Source organism: Thecamonas trahens (genome assembly GCF_000142905.1).
Source record: "Thecamonas trahens ATCC 50062 unplaced genomic scaffold supercont1.21, whole genome shotgun sequence".
Classification (NCBI taxonomy): Eukaryota; order Apusomonadida; family Apusomonadidae; genus Thecamonas; species Thecamonas trahens.
The window spans coordinates 153,776-176,304 of NW_013657659.1; the positions used below are offsets into that span (position 1 = coordinate 153,776).

Here is a 22,529-nt window from a genome sequence, read left to right on the forward strand (position 1 = left end):
TCTCCCCCGTCCCCAAACCCGCGCTAGTGGCTACCGCCACACTTTGTGTCTGAATTTCGCCTTTCTCCCAACCAACCAACCAACCAACCAACCAACCAACCAACCAACCAACCAACCAACCAACCAACCAAAGCCGAGCTGGCGAGGCCAGCCGAACCAGCCGAACCAGCCGAACCAGCCGAACCAGCCGAACCAGCCGCATCAGCCGAACCAGCCGAATCAGCCCGCTTACCAACCCCACCCACCCACCAACCCCACCCACCCACCAACCCCACCCACCCACCAACCAACTCGCCAGCCTGCTAGCCAATCCAAGTCGAACTGACCAGCCTCGTCCTTCTTCTTCACCTCCCCTTTCTCTCACTCACACTCCTTTGGTTGATAGGCACTGTTCCGCATGTCGGCCCCGTCACCATCCGCGCCACAGCGGGAGACCAAGCGTAGAAAGACTCTGACGGGAAGTGCAGCAGCTGCCGGTCCATCGGTTGATGGAGGTAGGAACGATGATGGTGGCAGTGGGATGGTGGTGAGTGAGTCGGCTGGTGCGTCGGACAAGTCTGCTCCTACTCCGGCTCCGGCTGGGCCGGTTGTGGCTGTTCGTAGTGCTGGTGATCAGGCTGCGGCGGCGGGAGGTGAGACCGAGCTGGGTCTCCGCTCGCCGCGGCTGCGTGGAACCAAGAAGCGCGACTATGCGTCGATGGCCGGCATTGTGTCCAAGCCGAAGAAGTCTCAGGTCCAGAGCCTCCGCGCCAAGGCGCTGGAAATGACTCTCGAGCTGGAGGGCCTGGTCAAGGGCGCGTATGAGGAGGAGATGAAGGAGATGCTGTACCTCGAGGCTGGCGGCTCGCTGATGGAGTACTCGTCGGATCATCCGGTCGCCGTTGAGGCCTTTGCCAAACACATGGAAGCGGCAGCGGCAGCAGCGGCAGCAGCGGCGGCCAAGTCGCGGAGCAAGGCGACGGCGTCGAACCGCAAGTCGAGCGCGCAAAAGAAGGGCGGAGCGTCACAGTCGAAGAGCAGCACGGCGGAGCGTCACAGTCGAAGAGCAGCACGGCGGCAGCAACGCCCAAGTCCAACAATGGGGCTTCCGCCGAGAAAGACCTTGTCTCGACCTCGCTCACGGCTGGTGGTATGACCATCTCGCTTGTTCCGCCCAAGAAGCCGACGCTTGCGCTGGCCGAGTTTACGGCTGTTGCTCGCTCGCTTGACGCTGACCGACTGGCCAAGGCCCACGAGAAGGCGCTTGTTCTCAACCGGGTGGCCGAGTTGCAGCGCGCCGGCGTGTGGGGCGCCAAGGTTCTTCCCAAGCTTCCAGAGCCGCCGCGCAACGAGACCCAGTGGGACCTCATGCTCCGTGAGGCTGCGTGGCTCTGCAAGGACTTTACCCAAGAGCGCAAGTGGAAGACAAACCTCGCCAAGCAGATGGCGCGCGGCGTGTCGGCGTACTGGAAGCGGGAGGCAGCCGCTGCCGACAAGTCCAAGAAGCAGGAACTCGCCGCCATCCGGCGGGTGGCGGCCTCGATCTCGCGCAAGGTCATGACCTTTTGGGGCTCGATCCACAAGCTCGCCGAGTACAAGCGCGAACAGATTGCCGAGGTGGAGAAGCAGCGCCAGCAGGAGAAGCACCTGGAGGCCATTGTGGGCACGACTGAAGCCTACGCCATGTCGCTGGCGCAGGACCTTGCGTCGGCGTCACCAGCGTCGGGCCCGGCCACCCCGCAGCCGGCTATCTCGCGCGCCTCTGTTGCCGCTGCTGCCGTCGATGACCCGACCGATGCCGACTTTGCGCTCTCGGGCTCGTGCTCGGGCTCGGGTTCGGGCTCGGACAGCGACGGCGAGGCCGGCACTTTGAAGGGCAGCGGCGGCTTTGCTGGCCTTCCGCCGCTTCTTCCGGAGGAGACCAACATTGTGTCGCATCTCGAGGCCGAGGCACAGATTCCGCTGGAGGATCTGGTGGAGACATACGCGCCGCCCGAGGCGCTTGGGCGGGAGTCCGGCCCGGGCACGCCGGCAGCGGCGCGGTCCGGCGACGACGGCGACGACGACGACGACGCCAACTGGCTGGCGTCGGCGCTGACCGAGCGCGACGAGTCGACGGCTGAGGCCGACGACGAGTACACCTTTGCACACCTCTTTGCTGAGAACAACCCGTATGACGAGGCAGCATCGCGGGCCGGCCCGCCGGCGCCGACTGGCGCCGCTGTCGCGCTTGACGAGGCCTCACTCGCCAAGCTCTCGGACAAGGACCGAATGGCGCTGGTGGCGCGGGCGGCGTCGCAGTTCCAGCCGTCGGGCGAGGACCTCGTCCGCTCGGCAGCGTTTGCCGCGCCGTCGGAGCTGCTCCGCGGCACGCTCCGCGAGTATCAGCAGGTTGCAGTTGAGTGGATGGTCACGCTCTACGACAAGAAGCTCAACGGCATCCTTGCCGACGAGATGGGGCTGGGCAAGACGATCATGACTATTGCGCTGCTGGCGCACCTGGCGTCGGTCCGCGGCGTCTGGGGCCCGCACCTCATTGTCGTTCCGACCTCGGTCATTCTCAACTGGGACAAGGAGTTCAAAAAGTGGGCGCCGGGCCTCAAGGTCCTCACGTACTACGGGACCGTCAAGGAGCGCAAGGAGAAGCGGCTCGGGTGGTCGAAAAACAACGCGTTTCACGTCTGCATCACCTCGTACAACATTGTGCTCCATGATGCCAAGGCCTTCCGGCGGCAAAAGTGGCAGTACCTCATTCTCGACGAGGCACACAACATCAAGAACTTCAAGTCACTGCGCTGGCAGACTCTGCTCAACTTCAACACCCGTCGGCGGCTGCTCCTCACCGGCACTCCGCTGCAGAACTCGGTCATGGAGTTGTGGTCGCTCATGCACTTTCTCATGCCGCACGTCTTCCAGTCGCACTCTGAGTTTAAGGACTGGTTCTCCACGCCGCTCACCTCGATGGTCGAGGGTGCCGCCGCCGTCAACAAGGGCATTGTCCGCCGCCTCCACACCATTCTCCGCCCGTTCCTCCTTCGGCGGCTCAAGAAGGATGTGGCAACCCAGCTGCCGCCCAAGCACGAGCATGTTGTCCTCTGCCCACTCTCCAAGCGTCAGCGCTTCCTCTATGAGGAGTTTATGTCGCGCTCCAAGACCCGTGCCTCGCTGGCGTCGGGCAACTACCTGTCGATGATGAACGTGCTGATGCAGCTCCGCAAGGTGTGCAACCATCCGGACTTGTTCGAGGAGCGGCCCATTCTCTCGCCTCTGGTTCTACCTTCGGTTGCCGCCGCCGCCGCCCGCAGCCTTCCGCGCCGCGTCACTGCCGCGCTGGTGCCCGGCGACGTCGCCGAGCTCATCACCCCGTCAACGCTGCCGGGCACCTCGGTCTCGCTCTCACTGCTTGGCTTCAACATTACCGAGCTGGCCGGTGGGAGCCTCGACGCGTCTGCGGCTGCCCGTGTCGCCGCCATGGCTGCCTCGCTCCCGTCGTTTGCCTCGCTCTTGCCGGCGGCGCCGGCGCCGCTCTCGCCGGCGTCCAAGTCGTCGTCGATGGCTCGCCAGTCGCATTCGTACAAAATGCGGGTGTACGCCGAAGACCTCGCGGTTGCCAACGCGCTTGACACCCGCAATGCGCTCCTCTGCGCCGCTGGCCGGGTGCCGGTTGTTGACTGGCGGACCAGGCGTGCGGTTTGCCTTGCGCCGCTCCGCTCTCTCGTCCCTCTCGACTCGGGCTACGGCGCGCCGTTTGACGAGCACACCTTTGACTTTTCGAGCCTCCTGCGGCGGGCGGTGCTCTCGCACGCTCAGCGGATGGCTGCGGGCCAGTTTTTCATCCGCGAGTTTGTCTTTGCGGTTCCACCGGCGGTGGCGGTCGCTGACCCGCTCTCGGTCTCGGCGCTTGCGCCGATTGCCGCCGGCGCAGTGGCAACTGCGCGGACTGCGGTCACCACTACGGTCCGCCGCGCGCCCGACGTGCTCGAGCCTGCTGCCGTCCGGCTTGCCCTCCACTTTCCAGACAAGCGGCTCATCGAGTACGACTGCGGCAAGCTGCAGACGCTGGCGCGGCTGCTGGCCAAGCTCAAGGACGGTGGCCACCGGGTGCTCATCTTTACGCAGATGACCAAGATGCTCGACACGCTCGAGAAGTTCCTCAACTACCACAACCACTCGTACGCGCGGCTCGACGGCTCGACCGGCATCGAGGAGCGCCAGCGGCTGATGGACAAGTTCAACGCCGACGAGCGGGTCTTCTGCTTTATCCTCTCGACTCGCTCCGGCGGGCTCGGCGTCAACCTGACCGGCGCCGATACGGTTGTTTTCTACGACTCGGACTGGAACCCGGCGATGGACGCCCAGGCCCAGGACCGGTGCCACCGCATCGGGCAGACCCGCGAGGTCCACATCTACCGCCTCGTCTCGCAGGCTACCATTGAGGAGAACATTCTGCTCAAGGCCAACCAGAAGCGCATGCTCGACGACATGGTCATTCAGGGCGGGAGCTTCACCACCGAGTTCTTCAAGTCGCCAGCCTCGCTGCAGGCGCTGTTTAGCGGCGAGATGGCGGCGAGCAATGGGAGCGACTCCGCGGCCGTCTCTTCTGATCCGGTCGACCTCGAGGCTGCCATGCTCCAGGTCGAGGACGCCGAGGACGTCGAGGCGCTGCAGCGGGTCCAGGGCGAGATGCACGCCGAGATGTCGGTCTTTGCCGACGAGAGCCCGAGACCTGCGACGGCTTCCGAGGCCAGCTCGGCCCTGCCGGGACCGGCATCAGGAACCATGCTTGCCGAGGCGACCGAACAGCTGCGGGCTGTCGACGACATGGTGGCTGAGCTGCGGCCGGTTGATCGGTTTGCGCTTGCGCTTGTTGAAGCTACTGACGCTGACGACAACGGCACGGCGACCGAGTCTACAACCGTGCGGCCCGGATGGGAGCAGGCGCGGGTAGAGGCGCTGGAGGACGAGGCGCTCGAGCGGGTCGAGGCCGGGAGCGTGGCGCGCGGAGCAGCTGGAGCCAACGACGACGAGCTTTTTTTTGAGCTAGCGGAGAGCGCCGAGCATGCAGAGGGGACCTCTGTGTGGGCGCCGGACATGAGCCGACGTGACAAGGCTGTGGGAAGCGGGCTGTGGGAGAGCATTGCTGCTGCGGAGCGGCGGAGCTTTTCGGCAGCCGACGGCACGCCCATTCTCATGTCCGAGTCGGAGCTCTCCGCGCTATCGATTGTGCCCCTCACTCGCGATGTTGTCGACGAGTACCAATACTACGCGCAGCACGGTGACGTACCGGAGCTGCTCCTGCTTCATGGCTACGGGCCGCAGTCGAATGCGCTGCCGGTGGCCATCCTCAAGGACGCTCGCATGCTCAAGCGGGCGATGAAGCAGGCTGTGGTTCAGAGCCAAGTCGGGACGGCGGCGTCTGCGGCGCTGGCCCGGAGCGGGCACCCGCCGCAGCCGTCATTGGCCAAGACGCTGCGCGCGCTGGAGCGCCTGCGCGAGGCCGAGCGCGAGAAGAAGGACGGTGCGGCGCGGGCAGCCAAGCGGGCGCGGCGCGAGCTCATTCTCGTTGTTCCGCGCATTCCGTGGACGCCGGCCGAAGAGTCTGCGCTGGAGGATGTGGTCGGGGCGCTCGGGCGCAACTGGATGCTTGTGGCCGATGTTCTTGCGTCGCGCGAAGTCTCGCCACCGGGCGTTGTGCGGACGCCGCAGGCGTGCATGGACCACGAACACTACCTGCGCAAGGGCGTTTACCCGTCGTCGAACCAGACGCTGCGGCTGCTGTCGGGTGACTCAATTGACTCGGCTGTTCACGCCTCGGCGCCTTTGGCCGACCCGCTGCGGGCGCCGGCGCCGCCGCTCGGCACCATTCTCACTGGCCCGGGCACGGTGGCTGACGATGCTTCGCAGCTCGGCGGAAGCTCCGGCCGCGACCCGGACTCGGACTCGGACTCGGACTCGGATGACGACGACAGCATTGCGGCGCGACCGACCAAGGCGCGGCGGACGCTGCTGGCCGTCGGCCAGGTTGCGCTGGACCGAGCGCGCGCGGCGCGGTCCAAGACCAAGACGCCATCGCTCGCTGACGTGCACCTCTCACACACCGAAGCCGCTAGGGCTGCGGGCGTCAATGCAATGCTACCGGCCGGGCCGGCAGCGATGGCCAACCGCCGCGCCGAGGGGCTCATCAAGCGCGAGCTGATGCGGAAGCAGAGTCACGCCAAGCTCGAGATGGAAGTCTCGAACATCATGCACGGCTCGGTGCCGATGGGCATGCAGATGGCGCGGCAGATGGTTACGTCGGGTGAGTTTGCCAAGACCGACGCGACGGCGCGCGGCGACACCCGCGCCGCACGGGCCATGTCCAAGGCAGCACAAGCGGCGCAGGCTGCACACGACCCGTCCGGCTCGCGACACTCGGCGGCGCAGGCTGCGGCGGCAGCGCAACCGCAAGTGCAAGCACAGGCAAATTCGCGGTCACGGCATGCGGGACAGCTGACGCAGCAGCAAGAGGAGCAGTTCAAGCAGCTGGCACAGAACGCTTTCAAGAAGGCGGTGCGTGATGCACTTGCCCGCGGCGCGTCGCGCGAGGAAGCCAAGCATGCCGGCCGTGAGGCGGCCAAGGCCGCGCTGGTCTCGGCCGGCCCGGCGCTTCAGCGCCATGTGCAGGCGCAGCAGATCGCCAAGGCCAAGGCGGCCAAGGCGGCGGCGGCCAAGGCGGCGGCGGCAGCGCAGCTCGCCGGCGGCGGCGCGCACCTCGGCTCGTCGGTCAACGTTCGCATTGGCACGCCGTCGGCACAGGAGGGCGGGCCCTCCAAGGTCGTGCAGCTCGGCTCGGCGTCGGCGACGCAGGGCCAGAAGCTGCGGCGCATCAACGAGGCCATGTCTGAGCAGATGGCCGGGACGAGCGGCTCGACTGTAAGCGCATCAGCGTCCAAGTCGGGGCGGGCGTCGTCGCGAGCGCGGACTCGCAAGCGCAAGCGCTCGCCGACCTCTGTCACGCCTGCTGGCAAGGACGGCAGTGCCAAGGGCGGAAGCAAGGGCCGCAAGCGCTCCAAGACCTCGCGGACCAAGGGACACGGCGGCGGAGCCGCGACACAGCTCCCCATTGCCCCGCCACCTGAGACCGAGGCGAGTGGCGGCGGCGCAGTGACCTCGTCGCTGCCTGCACTTCCATCAATTCCGGCGCCAATCACTAGCTTTGGCTCGTTTGGCGCGACCGGCCTTTCGAACACCTCGCCGCTCCTCCCGTCGCTCGGCGGCGAGCTGCAGGGTGGCTCGGTGCCGACTTCGGCGCTGCCGCAAATTCCGTCGGTCCCACAGGTGGCCATGGGCGGAAGCTTCTCGCACGGGCTGGGCGGGCACAGTGAGCTCGGGCTCGGGCACTCACAGCTCCATCTGCAGCAACAGCAGCAACAGCAGCAGCAGCAGCAGCAGCAGCAGCAGCAGCAACAGCAGCAACAGCAGCAACAGCAGCAGCAGCAACAGCAGCTGTCACTGCTCCTCCAGCAGCAGCAGGCGCAAGCACAAGCACAGGCGCAACAGCAGTTGGCAGCACGTGCCGCCGCAGCACGTGCACAGCAGCAATCTGGGCGGCACCCCACAGCGGCTGAAATCTCATCCAAGGCCACGGTCCTCAAGCAGCGGACTAAGCAGGCACTCGACGAAATCAAGGCCGCGGTGGCGTCGGGCCAGCTCTCGCGCGAGCAGGGCCAGCAGCGAACCGACGCTGTTGCCAACCGGTACCGGCAGTACGCGCAGATCCTGCGGAAGCAGTTCCAGGAGGAGCAGGCGCGGATGCAGAGTCTTGCCAACGGCGGTAGTGGCGGCGTGCCTCCATAAGGAGAGGGCGGGAAAAGGGTAAATGCCGGTGTAAGATGTAGAGGCGTGTACCGAGTTTGTTGCTTTTACCGGCGGTCGGTCATCTCGTCCATGAGGAGGGCACAGTACTTGGCGGACATGACCATCTTCTGCGAAGGAGTGTTGCGGATGGAAGCAGCATGAAGGAGGCCCTCGCAGCCGACCGACTTGAGGTGGTTCTTGGTGGGGTGGTTGGGGTCTGACTCGGCGCCGACCTTGGCCATCGAGTGCATGATGTTCTGGACCGAGTTGATGATGTTGCGGTCCTGCGAGGTGGCGAGCGAGGCCGACATGCGGCGGATGAGGCCGGACGAGTAGGTGACCGGGAAGACCTTGGGACGGCGAGGACAGCCTCCTCGAGGAGGCGGAAGATGAACAGCTGCTCGGCCTCGTACTCTGCATTGTCAAGGATGGTGACGAGGATGGAGAGGAAGAGGACGGTGGTGGTGAGGTCGGGCAGCATCTCGGGGGTGAAGAGGAACGACCAGTACGAGTCGCCGTTGGACGACGAGTTGTCGGTGTTGTTGGCAATCATTTCGCGGAAGGCAGTGTTGTTTCGGCGCGAGGGAAGGAGCGCAGCGAGGAAGCCGAGGACAGACGAGTCGAGGGTGCCCTTGCCAACGACATCGAGGAAGGTAGTGAGGACGCGGACGGTGATGGCCTTGGTCGACGGGTGCTTGAGACCCTTGAGAATGTTGCCGACAATGGCAAACGAAAAGTCGGTGTGGAAGTTGAACTGGGTTGCCTCGTCCAGCTTGGCGCAAATGTCCTCGAGCGGCTGACGGGCCATCATGAGGTACTCGTTGACCTGGTACGAGTCGAAGCAGCCGACGGCGTCCATGGTCTTGATGACGACTTCGAGGAGGCCCAAGGCAGCCGGGAAGAGCACGATTTCCGAGATCTGGAGGATGGAGACGGCGAACCAGAACATGAGGTTAAAGTAGACCGAAGTGGGCGGGAGCTTGGTCATGAGGCGGGTGAGGCAGAGAAGGATGGCGATAGGCATGTCGAACGACGACTCGAGATTGCCCGGCACGGCCGTGATCCGCATCGACTGAAGGAGCTTGACGCGAAGCATCGAGATGAGCTCGCGGATGAGCGAGTCCGAGACGTGGGTGGCAAGGACGCCGATGGTGACACAGGCACGCGGTTGGAGCGCCGGATTGAACTGGAACGCGGTCTCTGTGGTCAGCGAGAGCCAACGCGAGTGCCACAACTGACCATAGCTATTGACAGCGCCGGTCTGGCAGCAGGTGATGACGTCGTGGAGGGCGATGGCAATGGCCTCGAGCGACTGGACCGGAATGGACTCGATCGACTTGGAGCCCGAGACGCCAAAGAGGAGCTGGTGACGGGCCTCGGAAAAGTCGCGAAGGCGGAAGCGGAGCGACTCGGCCTGCTCGGCAGTGACGAGGTCTGAGGTGCAAAGCGACTGGACGACGTTGATGACAATGCCATGGATGGTCTTGCGGAAGAGGGACTCGCCGGTGGAGACCAGGCAGATGACAATGTGGAAGATTTCCGGGAGGAAGTTCCGCAGGTCGATGCGGTCGTGGAAGGAGAGCATGAGCACAATGCGGGTGAGGGTAGCGATCTCGTTCCACAGCTGGCCGTCCTCGAGGCGAGTGACCGGGACCATGGCGGTGGCGCGGAGGAGCTTGCGAAGCTGAGCGATGACACGGCCCGAGACGAGGGCCTTGTTCTGCGAGGCGAGGGTGACGGTGGTGTCAGCGATGATCTCCGCAGGCTTGGACGAGAGGCCTGCGCGGCAGGCGCGGATGATAAGGATGTCGACGACGTCGTGGAGGACGGGCGTGACTTGGCCAATGGTGGTCCAGATGTACTGCTGGACGGCCGGGTAGAGCTCGTCCTCGCGGATGGTGAGGTCGATAAGGGTGTTGATGAGGTCCTTGGCCCGCGACTTTCGGTCGAGTGAGTCCGGGTCGGGCGAGGCCAGAAAGTACTCGTCGAGGTTGTTAAGCCACGGCGCGAGGTACTGCAGCGAGAGGTGCTTGCGCTTGCGGTTCTCCTTGTCAAACGACTCGAGCACTTCGCGGATAAACTCGAGGGTGAGGCGGGTTTCGTTGTTTGCCAGCGTCCGCGACATCGAGGTCACAAACCACGCCGTGTTGACCGGAATGAACATGCCGTCGGCGCGGAGGAGGGCGTCGCGGATGGGAAAGTTGAACTTGACGGCGAGCGCGTAGAGCATGTCGTAGGAAGCCAGGCGGAGGGCCGAGTCGTCGGAGCCGAGGTTGAGCAGCGCCATGTTGAGCAGTGTGCCCGGCACGTCTTCGGGGCGGAACTTGCGGACGGTGGACGAGTCCTCGGGTTTGGCCGAGCGCCACTGCTCCTGGGTCGCCTTGAGGGTCTTGATGATGCGCGAAGCCTGGTGCGAGCGGAGGAGGAGAATGTTGGTGCCCTCGGCGTCGTAGTACTTGATGTTGAACGAGTGCGCGTCGCGCGAGCCGATGCGATACACGTCCTCGACCTGGCGGATGTGGTAGAGGTCGGTGATGGCGCACTTGTGGCGGAGGATTGACGACTGCTTGGTCGACAGGATCTGGAAGCCGTCAGAGAGGACTCGGATGATGCACGGCTTGTGCTGCGAGGTCCTTGTCACCCGCTCAAAGGTGAGTTTGACATCGTTCTCGATGGCGAGCGTGGTCTCGGGAAGCTTGATCTCCACCGGCGCCACGTAAGCATGGAGGTGGTGGACCGAGGCGCAGAACTTGATCTTGCGCGAGATACGGCCCGAGACGACGCGCCCGACGCGCTTGAGGAACTTCTTTGCCCACGAGTTGGGGTAGAGGATGCAGATGTCGTTGACGGCAGTCTGCAGCTCGACCGGAAGGAGGCGGACAAAGCGCGAGATGAGCGAAAACTCAACCTCGTTCTCCGGGCCCGAGTACGCGAGGTCGATGACAATGTCAAACTGTGTGTGCAAAACCGGCTGGAGCGTCTTGAGGATGTGGTACTGGACCTTGACCTTGTCCATCGACGGCTTGAGATTCCGGGCAATGACGTAGAGGACCGGGAAGCCCGCCAGCGATTTGCCGGCCTGGTACATGAGCGCCTCGAGCTCCTCGGAGCTCTCGATACCAGCGTTCTGCCGCATGAACACCTCGTATGCCGAGTTGGACGAGGTGACGCTGCCGGGACCAGAGGCCTCGCCGTCCGTCTTCTCCTTGATCTCTGGTGGCGGGCCAAGCTGCGCCATGAGAATGGTGAGCTGGACGAAAGGCTTTTTGGCGGCGGCGGCGGCACCGGACGGAGCCGAGCCATCGGCGGCGGCGGCGTCAACTTCGTCACCGGCCGGGGCTTCGTCCGACTTGGCGGCAGCGTCGGCGGCAGCAGCCTCGGCAGCAGCGAGGTTGGCGCGGTGGACCGAGACGAGCTGATCAACGCGCGCTTTGGCGGCCTTGGCGGCAGTCTCGGCGTCGATGCCCTGGGCGACGAGCTGCTTCTGGATGAGGTTGGTGGCGGAGATCGGGTCCGAGGCAGCGGCCTCTGCAGCAGCCGGGTTGATGTTGCCCGGAACGTCAGGGGCGGATGGAGCGTCGGCGGTGGAGGCCGGCGGCGGCGAGCCCGAGGCCGGCGAAGTGCCGATGATGGAGCCGTCCTCGCCGTAGACGTTGCCCTCGCGGCGGCGCTGCTCGTCGGCAAGCTCGTTGCGGGAGCGAATTTCCTTGGAAATCATCTGGCCCATCTTCTCAAGGTTGTCGTAGATGAGGTGATGGAGGGCGACGACGTCGGGGAAGAGCTCGTCGGTGATGAACGAGGCCTCCTGATCGTCGTCGTCGTCATCCTTGGCGCCGGCCTCACCGCCATCGTCAGGCTCCTCGTCGGCTGCAAGCTCGGCGGCGTCGGGCGGGCCGGCAAAGTGCGAGAGGACAGCGAGCATCGACTCGGAGCGGTCGTCGATAAACTGGTTAGCCATGTCCATGAAGCGCTCCTTGGTGCCGAAACGGACGCGATTAGCCAGGTTCTGCACAATCTTGGTGACAATGATGAGGCCGCGGCGGGTGTCGCGCGAGGTGATGGCGTCAGGGACAAGGCCAAAGCCGTCGGGTGCAACAATGGCCGGGCAGATGAAGCGGAGGAAGATAAAGCCGGCGATGGCAGTCGGGCCGGCCTTGGGAAACTTCTCGACGATGATGGAAGCGAGCATGTGTGCGACCGAGTGGATGGAGACAGGGCACTGTGCGTACTTGGCAAAGATGGCATCGACAATGACGGTGGCTGCGGTCATGAGACGGTCGCGGTTGGCGTCGACGTCGTCGTTGGGCATGACCTTGTCGGGGTCGACCTCGAACCGCTGCGGGTTCATCTCGAGCATGGCCTTGATGGGCTCGCGGAGCATGTCTTGGAGCCACGACTTGCCGACGTACTTGGTAAACGCAGTGAGGAGCTTGGTGGCCATCGAGTTGCGGCGGAAGAGGGTCGACTCGGCAAAGGTAGAGGTCACCTCCTTACGGATGATGTACTCAAGAAGCTGCATGTGCTTGCCGGCGGCGGAGAAGAGGCGGATGAGGACGGATGAGATCATGTCGGCCTCGGTGATCTGAACCGACTCGATGAGGGCGTGAGTGACAACCATGTCGCGCTGCATGAGGAGGGCCATGAGCTTGGCGTAGCGCTCGTTGAGCGACGACTCGGCGAGCGATTCAAACTCGGCGCCCTGGCGGAGAATGTTGGTGAGAACCTTGATAAAGGCCGTTCGGGTCTCCGGATCCTGCGAGTAGCCCTGCGAGATAAAGTACTCGAGGCCCGAGTCGATGTTGGCGGTGAGGAGGTTGGAGAGGGCGCGAATGGCGAGGCCGGCGAGCTCCGAGTACTTTGCCGACTGGCGCTCGTCGCGACGGCAGCGGTTGAGGAGCTGGGTGAAGAAGGTAAAGTACTGCAGGAAGAGGGCAGACTTGTCCTTGGACGACGCGTCGTTGGCATCGGTCTGGAGCGGAAGGTTGTGGAGGAGCGAGGCGATGGCGCGCATGGTGTGGATGTCAACCTTCATGACCTCGGCCGGGTCGAGCGTAGCGCGGTTCTTCTTGTCGCCAAAGTCGGAGGTCCAGCCGATGATCTTCTCGACGAGGCGGTTGCGGAAGTTGACCTCGTTGCGGAAGGTGAGGTACTCGCGGTTGGCCATGGTGGTCTCGATGAGCTGGCAGGTCTTGACCTTTGTCCGCGCCGTGTCGACGTTGTCCTGGAGAGCCGAGATGTAGCGGGCAAACGAGAGGAGGAGCGTTTCAAAGTCTGCGATGGCGAGCTCGTCGGACGACTCTTGGTGTTCGGAGAGAATGATCTTGAGCATAGAGATGGCCTGCTCGACAAAGAGGCGCGAGGTGTCGGTGACGACAATAGACTTTGCAGAGGTGCCCTTGAGGAACGAGTCCATGGTCTCGTGCATGGTGCGGAAGAGCGGGGCGTACATGGTGGGCGAGAGCGAGGCAGCGGCAATCTTGAGGATAGACTCGCGGAGGTACTGGGCGTCGCACATGACGAGCTCGAGAATCTGCGAGATAAACTCGTCGACGACGGCCTCCTCCGAGGCGTCGACCATGACGCCACCCAGGGCGCACAGGAAGCCTGCGTAGTTCATCCACTCTGCGCGAAGGTCCTCGATTTCACGGGTGGTGAGCGAGGCGAGCTCAGAGCCAGTCGAGCCGACCAGAGCCTTGAAGCGACCCTTGCGCTTTGCCTGGGCCGCCGACGACTTTGCGAGCTTGGATGGGTCGTTGGTCTTGGTGTCGAGCTCGAGAATGAGCGGAGTGTTCTCGGTCCAGCGGTCGTTGACAGACCGCCAAGCGGCGATGGAGCCTGGCGTCTGAGCCTTGGTCTGACGAATGAGCTTGCGGATTTCCTTCTGCTGGTGCTCGCGGCCCATGACCTTGTTGCCGAGGGCTTGCATGAAGCGGTAGACAGAGAAGTTTGCGAGCGGGGTCTTGCGCATGGGCGAGTCTGCGTCAAACTGGTCGACCGACGACTCCAAGAGGAGCGAGGCCTGGCCGCAGATGAGGCCAAAGCAGCGTGCGGCTTGCGAACAGATCTCGGGCTCACCAGAGCAGAGGCAGATGAGCAGCGCGTGCTCAATCTTGATGGAGGAGCGGGCGCGCGGCTTGTACATGGCGACGGTGCAGAGCGTGTCGAGGTCCTTGACATAGTCGGAGGCGAGAAAGTCGTTGGATGACTCGAGGCACTCGTAGAGGAGGTGCATGAGGAGCTTAATGTGGCGCTTGGCGGCCAGGTCCGAGATGTCGCGCTGTTGGATGATGAGTGAGGCGATTGAGGACGAGACGGCGGACGAGATCTCCCAAAAGGCCGAGAGCATCTCGGGCGGACACCAGGCGGCGATGATGTCGGGCTTGTGGAACTTGGAGATGACAGCAACGGCGCGGTGCATGACGCGCTCGAGTTCGCGCGGGTTGAGGCCGGAGCAGAGGCCGGTGAGGAGCATGCGCGAGTCGGAGCGGTGGATGGACGGGTCTTCCGAGGTGTTGTAAAAGCCGAGCATGGGGTCCTCCTCAAAGAGGGCGATGAGCGAGCAGAGGATCTCGATGTTGAGGGCGACTTCGGCGAGCTGGGCTTTGGACTTTTTGGACGAGGCCTCGATGGTGGGCGCGCGGTCGTAGGCAAGCTGCTCTTTGAGAAGCGAGCGGAGCTGCGAGGAGATGGACGGGTATGCAAGCTCAATAGTGGGGTTCCACGGAAGCTTTGCGCCGCCCTTGACAATCTCGCGGAGAGCACGGATGAGGACGAGGCGGAAGATGGGCGGCGACTGGAAGTTGAGCATCTGCTGGAAAATGCCCTCGAGGACCGACGAGGGGTTGAGGAGATAGAGCGAGGTGAGGCAGTCGACCATAAGGGCCATCTCCTCGGGCGCCAGCTCGGTCGAGGTCGCCATCCGCTTGGGGTCGAACAGCTTTTGGCGGAGGGCGCGCTCGATGGCGGGCACCTGGTAGCGGAGCGGCGAAAAGTCGGTCTTGCGGACATAGGTCGAGGCCTTGCAGATATCGACGTACGAAATGGCACAGGCGTCGGTCAGCTTGGGGTTCTGCAGGCCCTTTTCGAGCGCCTTGAGGAACTGGTGCTTGTTGGTCGGCTTGCCGGCCTTTTCTTGCGGTGAGACGGCCTTGAGAAAGTGGTCGGGGCAGAGGACAAGGAGCATGGTCATGAGCGGCCAGTAAGCGACCTTGCGCTTAGTGTTGTCGGCAAGAGCGTAGAAGATGTCGAAGAGGACGTCCGGGTTGCCGCGCATGCGGTGGCCGCTCTGGCAGAGGAGCACAAACTCGAGCGGGTATTGGTTGATCCAGTTCCAGATGGCGACTCGGAGCGAGGTGGCCACGATCTGGGTTGAGTTCTTCTTGAACGACGAGAGCGATCGCGAGAGCTCCTGGACGAGGTCAGCGAGGCGCTCGGCGTTAAAGTTGATGTGCTGAATGAGCAGGAGCTCCGAGGTTGCTGGATCCTCTTCCGACTGCTGGACGAGCAGGTTCTTGATCTTGAGCTTGATCTGCGCAAAGACGACGTCAAAGTTGGATGCTGAGAGGTGGAAGAGGACGTTACCAGCCTCGGCGGTGAGCTCGTCGTTGAGGAGAGGGTGCGGCGTGAGGATGGTGCCGGCAGTGAGGAGGAGGACGTGCTCAGCCAGCTCGTTGTCGAGCGGCGGCGGGTCGACGACCGGCTTGGGCATGCCCATGGCCTCGAGCTCGGGGTCGATGGGCTGCGAGTCGATATGCTGCTGCCACGCATACGCCATGCACTTGCCCAGTACCCTCCAGATGTGCAGCTGCGAGTGAGCGTGGCGAATAGAGTCAGTCGAGCCCACGTCGGACGGCGCGAGCTTGTTCTGCTCCAGCAGCGAGATGAGGCCATTGACCACATGCTGGATACGGTACTCGGAGAGATTGACCAGCGCCTCCACGTTCTGCAGCTGCATAGCATCCTGAAAGTCAAGCGAGAGCGACGATGCCGGGTTGTTGATAGGGAGCTGAGGAGAGGGGGGGGGTGGGTGGGGGTGAGGGGGTGCGGTGGCTGTGTGTGTTGATGGGTGGCCAAAAAAAGTACAGGTGGTCGGAGGGGCATGACAGGGGGAATTGGGGAGGGGGGGGGCATGTGGGGTAATGGGTAGGGATAGGAGGGAGGGGTAGAGGGAGAGGAAGGGGAGGGGGAGTGGAGATAGGGGTGGTGGTGGGGGTGGCGGGGATGGAGGTAGGGGCATGGGAGGGGAGAAGGGGGAGGGGGAGGGGGAGGGGGGGACGTGGGCGTGGGCAGGCTGAGGTGCAGACTTTGGTTTGGAATGGTGGGCAGGACGGGGATGGATGGGGATGGGGATGGGGAAGGAGCACAGGAGAGGGAGAGAGACGAAAGAAGAAGGAAGGGTGAGGGTGAGAGATAGAGGGTAAACGTACCCATGATGAAAGCCGCTGGATGAGACCGGCAATAAGCTTGCGGTCCATGACCACCGACTGGGAGACGGTCTCTGAAGACGACGACGCCATGTCGGTGAGTGGGCCAGGGCGGAGAGGAGCTTGGTGGTGTGAACTGATTTTTGTTCGAGCCTGGATGCGGTCGAGTCCTCGGGCTTGGGGAGGGGAGGGGGGGGCGGGGCGGGATTTTTTTTCTTTTGTGGTGACCATGGAGCACAGACAGTGGTGTGAGGGGGGATGGGGTTTATGCGTCGGTCGGCTCGGTGGCGGGCTCGGTGGCGGGTTCGGCAGTGGGATCGGTGGCGGCGGCATCGCGGGCGGCAGAGATGGCGTCGACGTTGAGAGAGGAGGAGCGGCGGGGGACCGAGGGGTTGGCGTCGTCGGGCGTTGCGGTGTCAGAGGCGGCGGCGCGGTCGGAGCGGCGCTTGGACTTGCGCTTCTTGGCGGCGGAGGAGGAGGAGCGCTTCGGACGCGGGGCCGGAGTGGCGCCCGGCGGGACAATGGCGTCAGGGAGAGCGAGGAGGGCCGGGTCGTAGATGGTGAAGAGGTCGGCAATGGTGGGCACGTAGCGGCGCTTGGCCACAAACTTGGACGAGATGAACGGGCGCATCATGCGCATGATGTTCTTGAGCCAGAACGACGGCTCAACAATGTACAGGGTGCGGAGCGACTTCTTGAAGGTGCGCGAGAAGAGCGAGTAGACCTTCTTGATCCACGAGAACTTGGGCGTGTTGGTCATGCCCGAGTGGACGTAGACGAGCTTGTAGCTCGAGGTAGCGACCTCGGTGGCCAGCTTCCAGTGGATGTACAGGAAGAGGTCCGAGTACAGATCGGCGTCAAACTTGGGAAGCTGGCAGGCGAGGAAGACAAGGACGACGTGGTCTTTGGCATCGCGCCCGATCGAGTACAGGATGTTGAGCTCGTCAAAGTGCGACAAGTCCTTGGTCGCCGCCGCGTCCAGGTACGCCTGGTACTGTGCAGCCTCGGCCGGCGGCAGGCCGTCGGGCACAACCGGCCCGGTCGACGCGCCGGCGGCGGCCTCGTCACTAACGTCTGCCTCGTGCTTGGCCTTCCGCCGGTGCTTCTTGACCTTGACTCGGTGCCCACGGTGGTGCTCGACGGCTTCCGCCGCCGCCTCCTGCGCCTCCTCGCCCGCTACAGCCGCGTCCAGCGCCGCGGCGCCAGCTGCTTCCTCGGAAGCAGCCTGCACCTCGGCAGCGTCTGCAGCATCGGCTTCGGCCTCGGCGGCAGCGTCGTCGGCAGCATCTGCAGCAGCCTCGGCGGCAGCAACGTCTGCAGCAGCAGCGTCTGCAGCAGCGTCTGCGGCGGCCTTGGCCTCTGCGGCGGCGGCGGCGTCTGCAGCAGCGGCCTGGGCGGCGGCGTGGTCGTTGGCAAGCGTCTTGGCGGCGGCCTCGGCTTCAGCCTGAGCCTGAGCCTGAGCCTGAGCCTCTGCTTCTGCAGCGGCGGCGGCCTCCGCCTCTGCGGCGGCCTCCGCCTCTGCGGCGGCGGCGGCGGCCTTGGCATCCTCCTCCTCCTGCTTGGCCTCTGCAGCAGCCTTAGCCTCTGCAGCCGCCGCCGCCTTGGCGGCCTCTGCCTCTGCCTTGGCCGAAGCCTCAGCCTTTGCCTTTGCTGCTGCCGCCGCCTTTGCGGCAGCCTCAGCCTCGGCCTTTGCGGCAGCCTCAGCCTCAGCCTCAGCCTTTGCCTTTGCGGCAGCCTCAGCCTCAGCCTCAGCCTTTGCCTTTGCGGCAGCCTTTGCCTCGGCCTCAGCCTTTGCCTTTGCGGCAGCCTCAGCCTCAGCCTTTGCCTTTGCCTCGGCCTCAGCCTTTGCCTCGGCCTCGGCCTTTGCCTCGGCCTCGGCCTTTGCCTCGGCCTCAGCCTTTGCCTCGGCCTCGGCCTTTGCCTCGGCCTCGGCCTTTGCCTCGGCCTCAGCCTTTGCCTCGGCCTCGGCCTTTGCCTCGGCCTCAGCCTTTGCGGCCTTTGCGGCAGCCTCGGCATCAGCCTCAGCCTTGACCTGCTCCTGAACGTCGTCGCCGCCGTCAGCTGCGGGGGCAGCCGCAGCAGGGGGGGCGTCGGTGGTGGGCGCCCCGGCGTCGATGCAGACCTTGCAGCGCCGAACAGGCTTCTTCCACTGGGCCTTGGAGAACTCGCTGGAAGCCTTCTCCTCCCAGCATGCGTTGCACTGCTTAGTCGTCGACATAGACCTGCGGGAGTTGGGTGGTGCGCCCCGCACTCGGCCGGGTCGCTTGGCGCGTGCCGCCGCCCGCCGCCCGCCGCCCCATCAACCACGCTCCTCACCAACAAAGCCTGCTCACCCCCTCACACCCCATCATATCCAATAAGCTTCTCCTTTTTCCTTGTAGTGCGCCTCATCTTTCATCATGGAGTGGGGGAGGGGGGGGTACGGTCAGCTTGACGAGGATGACGAGATCGATGACGACGATCGCTCGGTGGTCGACGCACTTGCGCTGGAGGTGTGGTCAGACGAGACGGATGAGAGGGTCTTGATATCCTCAACGGCAGAGCTGACGTCGAGATAGGCGTGCTCGTCGATGTCAAAGACACTCAGGAGGCCCGTGGCCTCGTTGCGCCATGCATCACGGACCGGGCCACGGACAGCTGCAAGGCTGAGAGCAACGCTCTCGCTCGCCAGCCACTCGATGACCTCCACCAGCGCCTCTATGCCGGTCGCGTCGATCGAGGCCACGCCCGACATGTCGATAACAAGCTTGGTCACCGGCCCGCCCGGCAGCCGAGTCCGCGGCGCGTCGGCCGAGACCGACTCCTCATCGCTCTCCTCTGACGCCGTCGAGCTTGTCGCCGAGTCTGCCGTCGCCGCTAGCGCTTCGCCATCGCCATCGTCTCGGACCACACCCTTGACTGCATCGACAAACCAGTGCGCGTTGCCAAAGAACAGCGGCGCGTCCATCCTCCATACACGCAGCCCACGTGTCACCTCCAGCCCAGAGTACCGGTTGACGTTGCGCCAGACCGACGTGCCCTTGATCCGGCCGACAACCGCAGCGTGCGGATGTGCGGCTTGCTTGACAAAGACCGCCAGCGAGAACGCAACCGCAATGAGAATGCCGTACTCGATGCCGAACACGAGCGTGGCCACAAAGGTCACAGACATGACCACAAAGTCCGGCTTGGAGACGGCCCACAGGTGCTTGGCAGCCTTGATCTCAAAGAGCGAGGTGACAGCAGCCAAGATGACGGCGGCCAGGACCGCGTTGGGCAGATACTCAAAGAGCGGCGTGAGAAAGAGCAGAGTCGCGCCCATCAGCACCGCAGACACCAAGCCCGCAGCCTGCGTCCGCGCGCCGGCCACCGCGTTGACCGCCGTCCGCGAGAAGCCACCCACCGTCGGATACGATGAAAAGAAAGCGCCAACCATGTTCGCCGCACCGACCGCAAACAGCTCCAAGTTCGCGTCAAACTCGTACTGATACTTGTTGGCAAAGGCCTTGCCCACCGACGCCGTCTCCAGGAATCCGACCAGCGCCACCAGCGCTGCCTTGATCGCCAACCGCAGGAAAATGTCCCAATCAAACGACGGCCACGCCGCAATCGAGAGGCCAGACGGAATGACTCCCACAATCTTGAGGTCGGCAGAGCTCTCCTTGTCCAGCCGCGCACCCCAGACAATCGCAATTGAGATAATGACGACAACCACAACGCCAGGCACCAGCTTGATCTGCGACCACCGCCGCCCGGAAAACTTGAAGACAAGCAGGGCTGCAAACGCCAGGCTCGCCACAAGCACCGCCCACCAGTTGATATCGTCCCACCTGCTGATCACGTCTACAATCTTGCCCGGCACCGAGTCTGACGGCACATCGACCGCAAACACGTGCTTCAGCTGCGACGCTCCGATGATGATCGCCGCCGCAGAGGTAAACCCGGCAAGCACAGGGTGCGAGAGAAAGTTGAGCAGCGGTCCGGCAGACAGCGCACCCATGATCATCAGCACCGCACCGGCAATCAGAGCCATCAGCGCCGCCACGCCCAGCCGGAACGCATCCGTGTCATCGGCGGCGTCAGCAAGCAGCGCAGCCTCCGCCTCCACAGCCTCGCCCACCATCAGCGACACAAGTGCCACAGGCCCGTGTGCCAGATGCGGCGATTGGCCGAGCATGCCATACATCAGAATCGGCACAAACGACGAGTACAGGCCAACAATTGGCGGTAGCGACGCCAGTTTGGCATACGCCAGACCCTGCGGAATGAGCATGGTGCCAACAGTCAGACCAGCCATGAGATCACGCGGGAGACTCGCCCACGAGTACGTCCTCAGCCATCCAAAGGGAATAGGGAGTTGCGGCATAGCCGCTATCACACTTGCCCACTTCATTTGTCTTGAGATTCCCAGTCAAGCCTATCACCGTCGTCGTCGTAGTATCTGTTGGTTGTCTTTGTTCTGTTGTGGCTCCTCTGCCCTTCGCCCCTGTCTTTTCCCTCTCTACCCCGCTTTGTTTTTGTCCTCTCTCACCCATCACCAATCAATTTGTCACCTGCGATGAGGCCAATCACCGGTCCAATCACAAATCCGTTCACTCACCCCAATCACCGTCACCTCTCCGACACCTCTCCGTCACTCGTCACACAGTAGAGTTCGTTTTTCGGCCATGTCTTGGTCCGACTCGGACGATGCTGACTTGTTGGCCTCCTCCGACGATGACCTCCTCATGGACATTGAGGTATCATCCATTTCTGAATGTAACCTCAACAGCACAGGTACGCCCCCCCCCCCTCTCCCCCCTCCCCCCTATGCATGATCTTGAGAGGGAAGAGGGTGTTTTCCCCTCTCTCTCTCTCTCTCTCAGCGCTTCGCACTGGTTCGGCTTCTTCCCCGTCAGGTGGCCACCAAACTTGCACGACTGCCGTTGCAAGGGGCCAAGTGTCAGACATCTCGTCGAGGCCCGACTTTGGCATGGGTACCCGAGACGGGGGCAAGCAGGCCAACCTTGTGTGCTGTTCTTCACCAGACCACGGTATAGGGCGTGTTATGAAGGGGAGAATGCGGTTGTGAAGCACCCCAGTTCTTGTTGCTACTTACCTGTGGCTTGTGGTGCTGGTTATCCGTGGCTGCTCGTGGGTGGCGCGATCGGACTCTCCCGCGCACGGTGCTCCGGTCGGTGGGGGTTGGGGGTTTGCAGGCGCTACGCTCTCACTGGCTATGCACGGCCTGCACACATCAGACTCGTTGGATATTGACCATGTCTTGGCTGACTCTTCTGATGATGACATCTATCTTCCTTCCATCTCGCTGCCGGACGTGACTCTGGCCACGGCGCCGCCGCCTGCTCAGCCGGCTCCGCCAGCTCCAGCTCGGGCTGAGTCTCCTGAACGGGGTAAACGCATCGTCTCTCCCCCTTTCCCCCATTCATCTTGAGAGGGAAGAGGGTGTTTTCCCCTCTCTCTCTCTCTCTCTCTCAGCGCTTCGCACTGGTTCTGCTTCTTCCCCGTCAGGTGGCCACCAAACTTGCACGACTGCCGTTGCAAGGGGCCAAGTGTCAGACATCTCGTCGAGGCCCGACTTTGGCATGGGTACCCGAGACGGGGGCAAGCAGGCCAACCTTGTGTGCTGTTCTTCACCAGACCACGGTATAGGGCGTGTTATGAAGGGGAGAATGCGGTTGTGAAGCACCCCAGTTCTTGTTGCTACTTACCTGTGGCTTGTGGTGCTGGTTATCCGTGGCTGCTCGTGGGTGGCGCGATCGGACTCTCCCGCGCACGGTGCTCCGGTCGGTGGGGGTTGGGGGTTTGCAGGCGCTACGCTCTCACTGGCTATGCACGGCCTGCACACATCAGACTCGTTGGATATTGACCATGTCTTGGCTGACTCTTCTGATGATGAAATCTATCTTCCTTCCATCTCGCTGCCGGACGTGACTCTGGCCACGGCGCCGCCGCCTGCTCAGCCGGCTCCGCCAGCTCCAGCTCCGGCTGAGTCTCCGCCAGCTCCGGCTCCGGCTGCGTCTCCGCCAGCTCCGGCCCCGGCTGCATCTTCGCCAGCTCTAGCACCGGCTGAGTCTCCGCCAGCTCCAGCTCCGGCTGCGTCTTCGCCAGCTCCGGCTCCGGCTGCGTCTCCGCCAGCTCCAGCTCCGGCTGCGTCTCCGCCAGCTCCAGCTCCGGCTGAGTCTCCGCCAGCTCCGGCTCCGGCTGCGTCTCCGCCAGCTCCGGCCCCGGCAGCATCCCCGCCAGCTCCGGCCCCGGTTGCGTCTCAGCTAGCTCCAGCCCCGGCTGCGTCTCCGGCTCGGACCGACGCTG

At 63.8% G+C, this 22,529-nt stretch overlaps 3 protein-coding genes across 3 annotated transcripts; 1 reads left to right on the plus strand and 2 right to left on the minus strand.

Moving 5' to 3' along the window:
• Positions 1 to 520: 520 nt before the first annotated feature.
• Positions 521 to 7,855, plus strand: AMSG_05053 (uncharacterized protein; the record flags this gene model as incomplete). Its single annotated transcript, XM_013902664.1, has 2 exons — positions 521 to 1,008; positions 1,050 to 7,855. The coding sequence occupies 2 exons, from the start codon at positions 521 to 523 to the stop codon at positions 7,813 to 7,815; spliced, it is 7,254 nt and encodes a 2,417-aa protein (XP_013758118.1). The 3' UTR covers positions 7,816 to 7,855.
• Positions 7,856 to 7,861: 6 nt separating this feature from the next.
• Positions 7,862 to 16,331, minus strand: AMSG_05054 (neurofibromatosis type 1; the record flags this gene model as incomplete). The annotated part of the gene is made up of 2 exons (XM_013902665.1): positions 7,862 to 15,820; positions 16,242 to 16,331. The coding sequence occupies 2 exons, from the start codon at positions 16,329 to 16,331 to the stop codon at positions 7,895 to 7,897; spliced, it is 8,016 nt and encodes a 2,671-aa protein (XP_013758119.1). The 3' UTR covers positions 7,862 to 7,894.
• A 172-nt stretch (positions 16,332 to 16,503) lies between these two features.
• Positions 16,504 to 22,454, minus strand: AMSG_11846 (uncharacterized protein; the record flags this gene model as incomplete). Its single annotated transcript, XM_013902771.1, has 3 exons — positions 16,504 to 18,438; positions 18,748 to 20,548; positions 22,162 to 22,454. 3 exons carry the CDS (start codon positions 22,452 to 22,454, stop codon positions 16,504 to 16,506), a joined length of 4,029 nt encoding a protein of 1,342 aa, XP_013758225.1.
• Between the last annotated feature and the right edge of the window lie 75 nt (positions 22,455 to 22,529).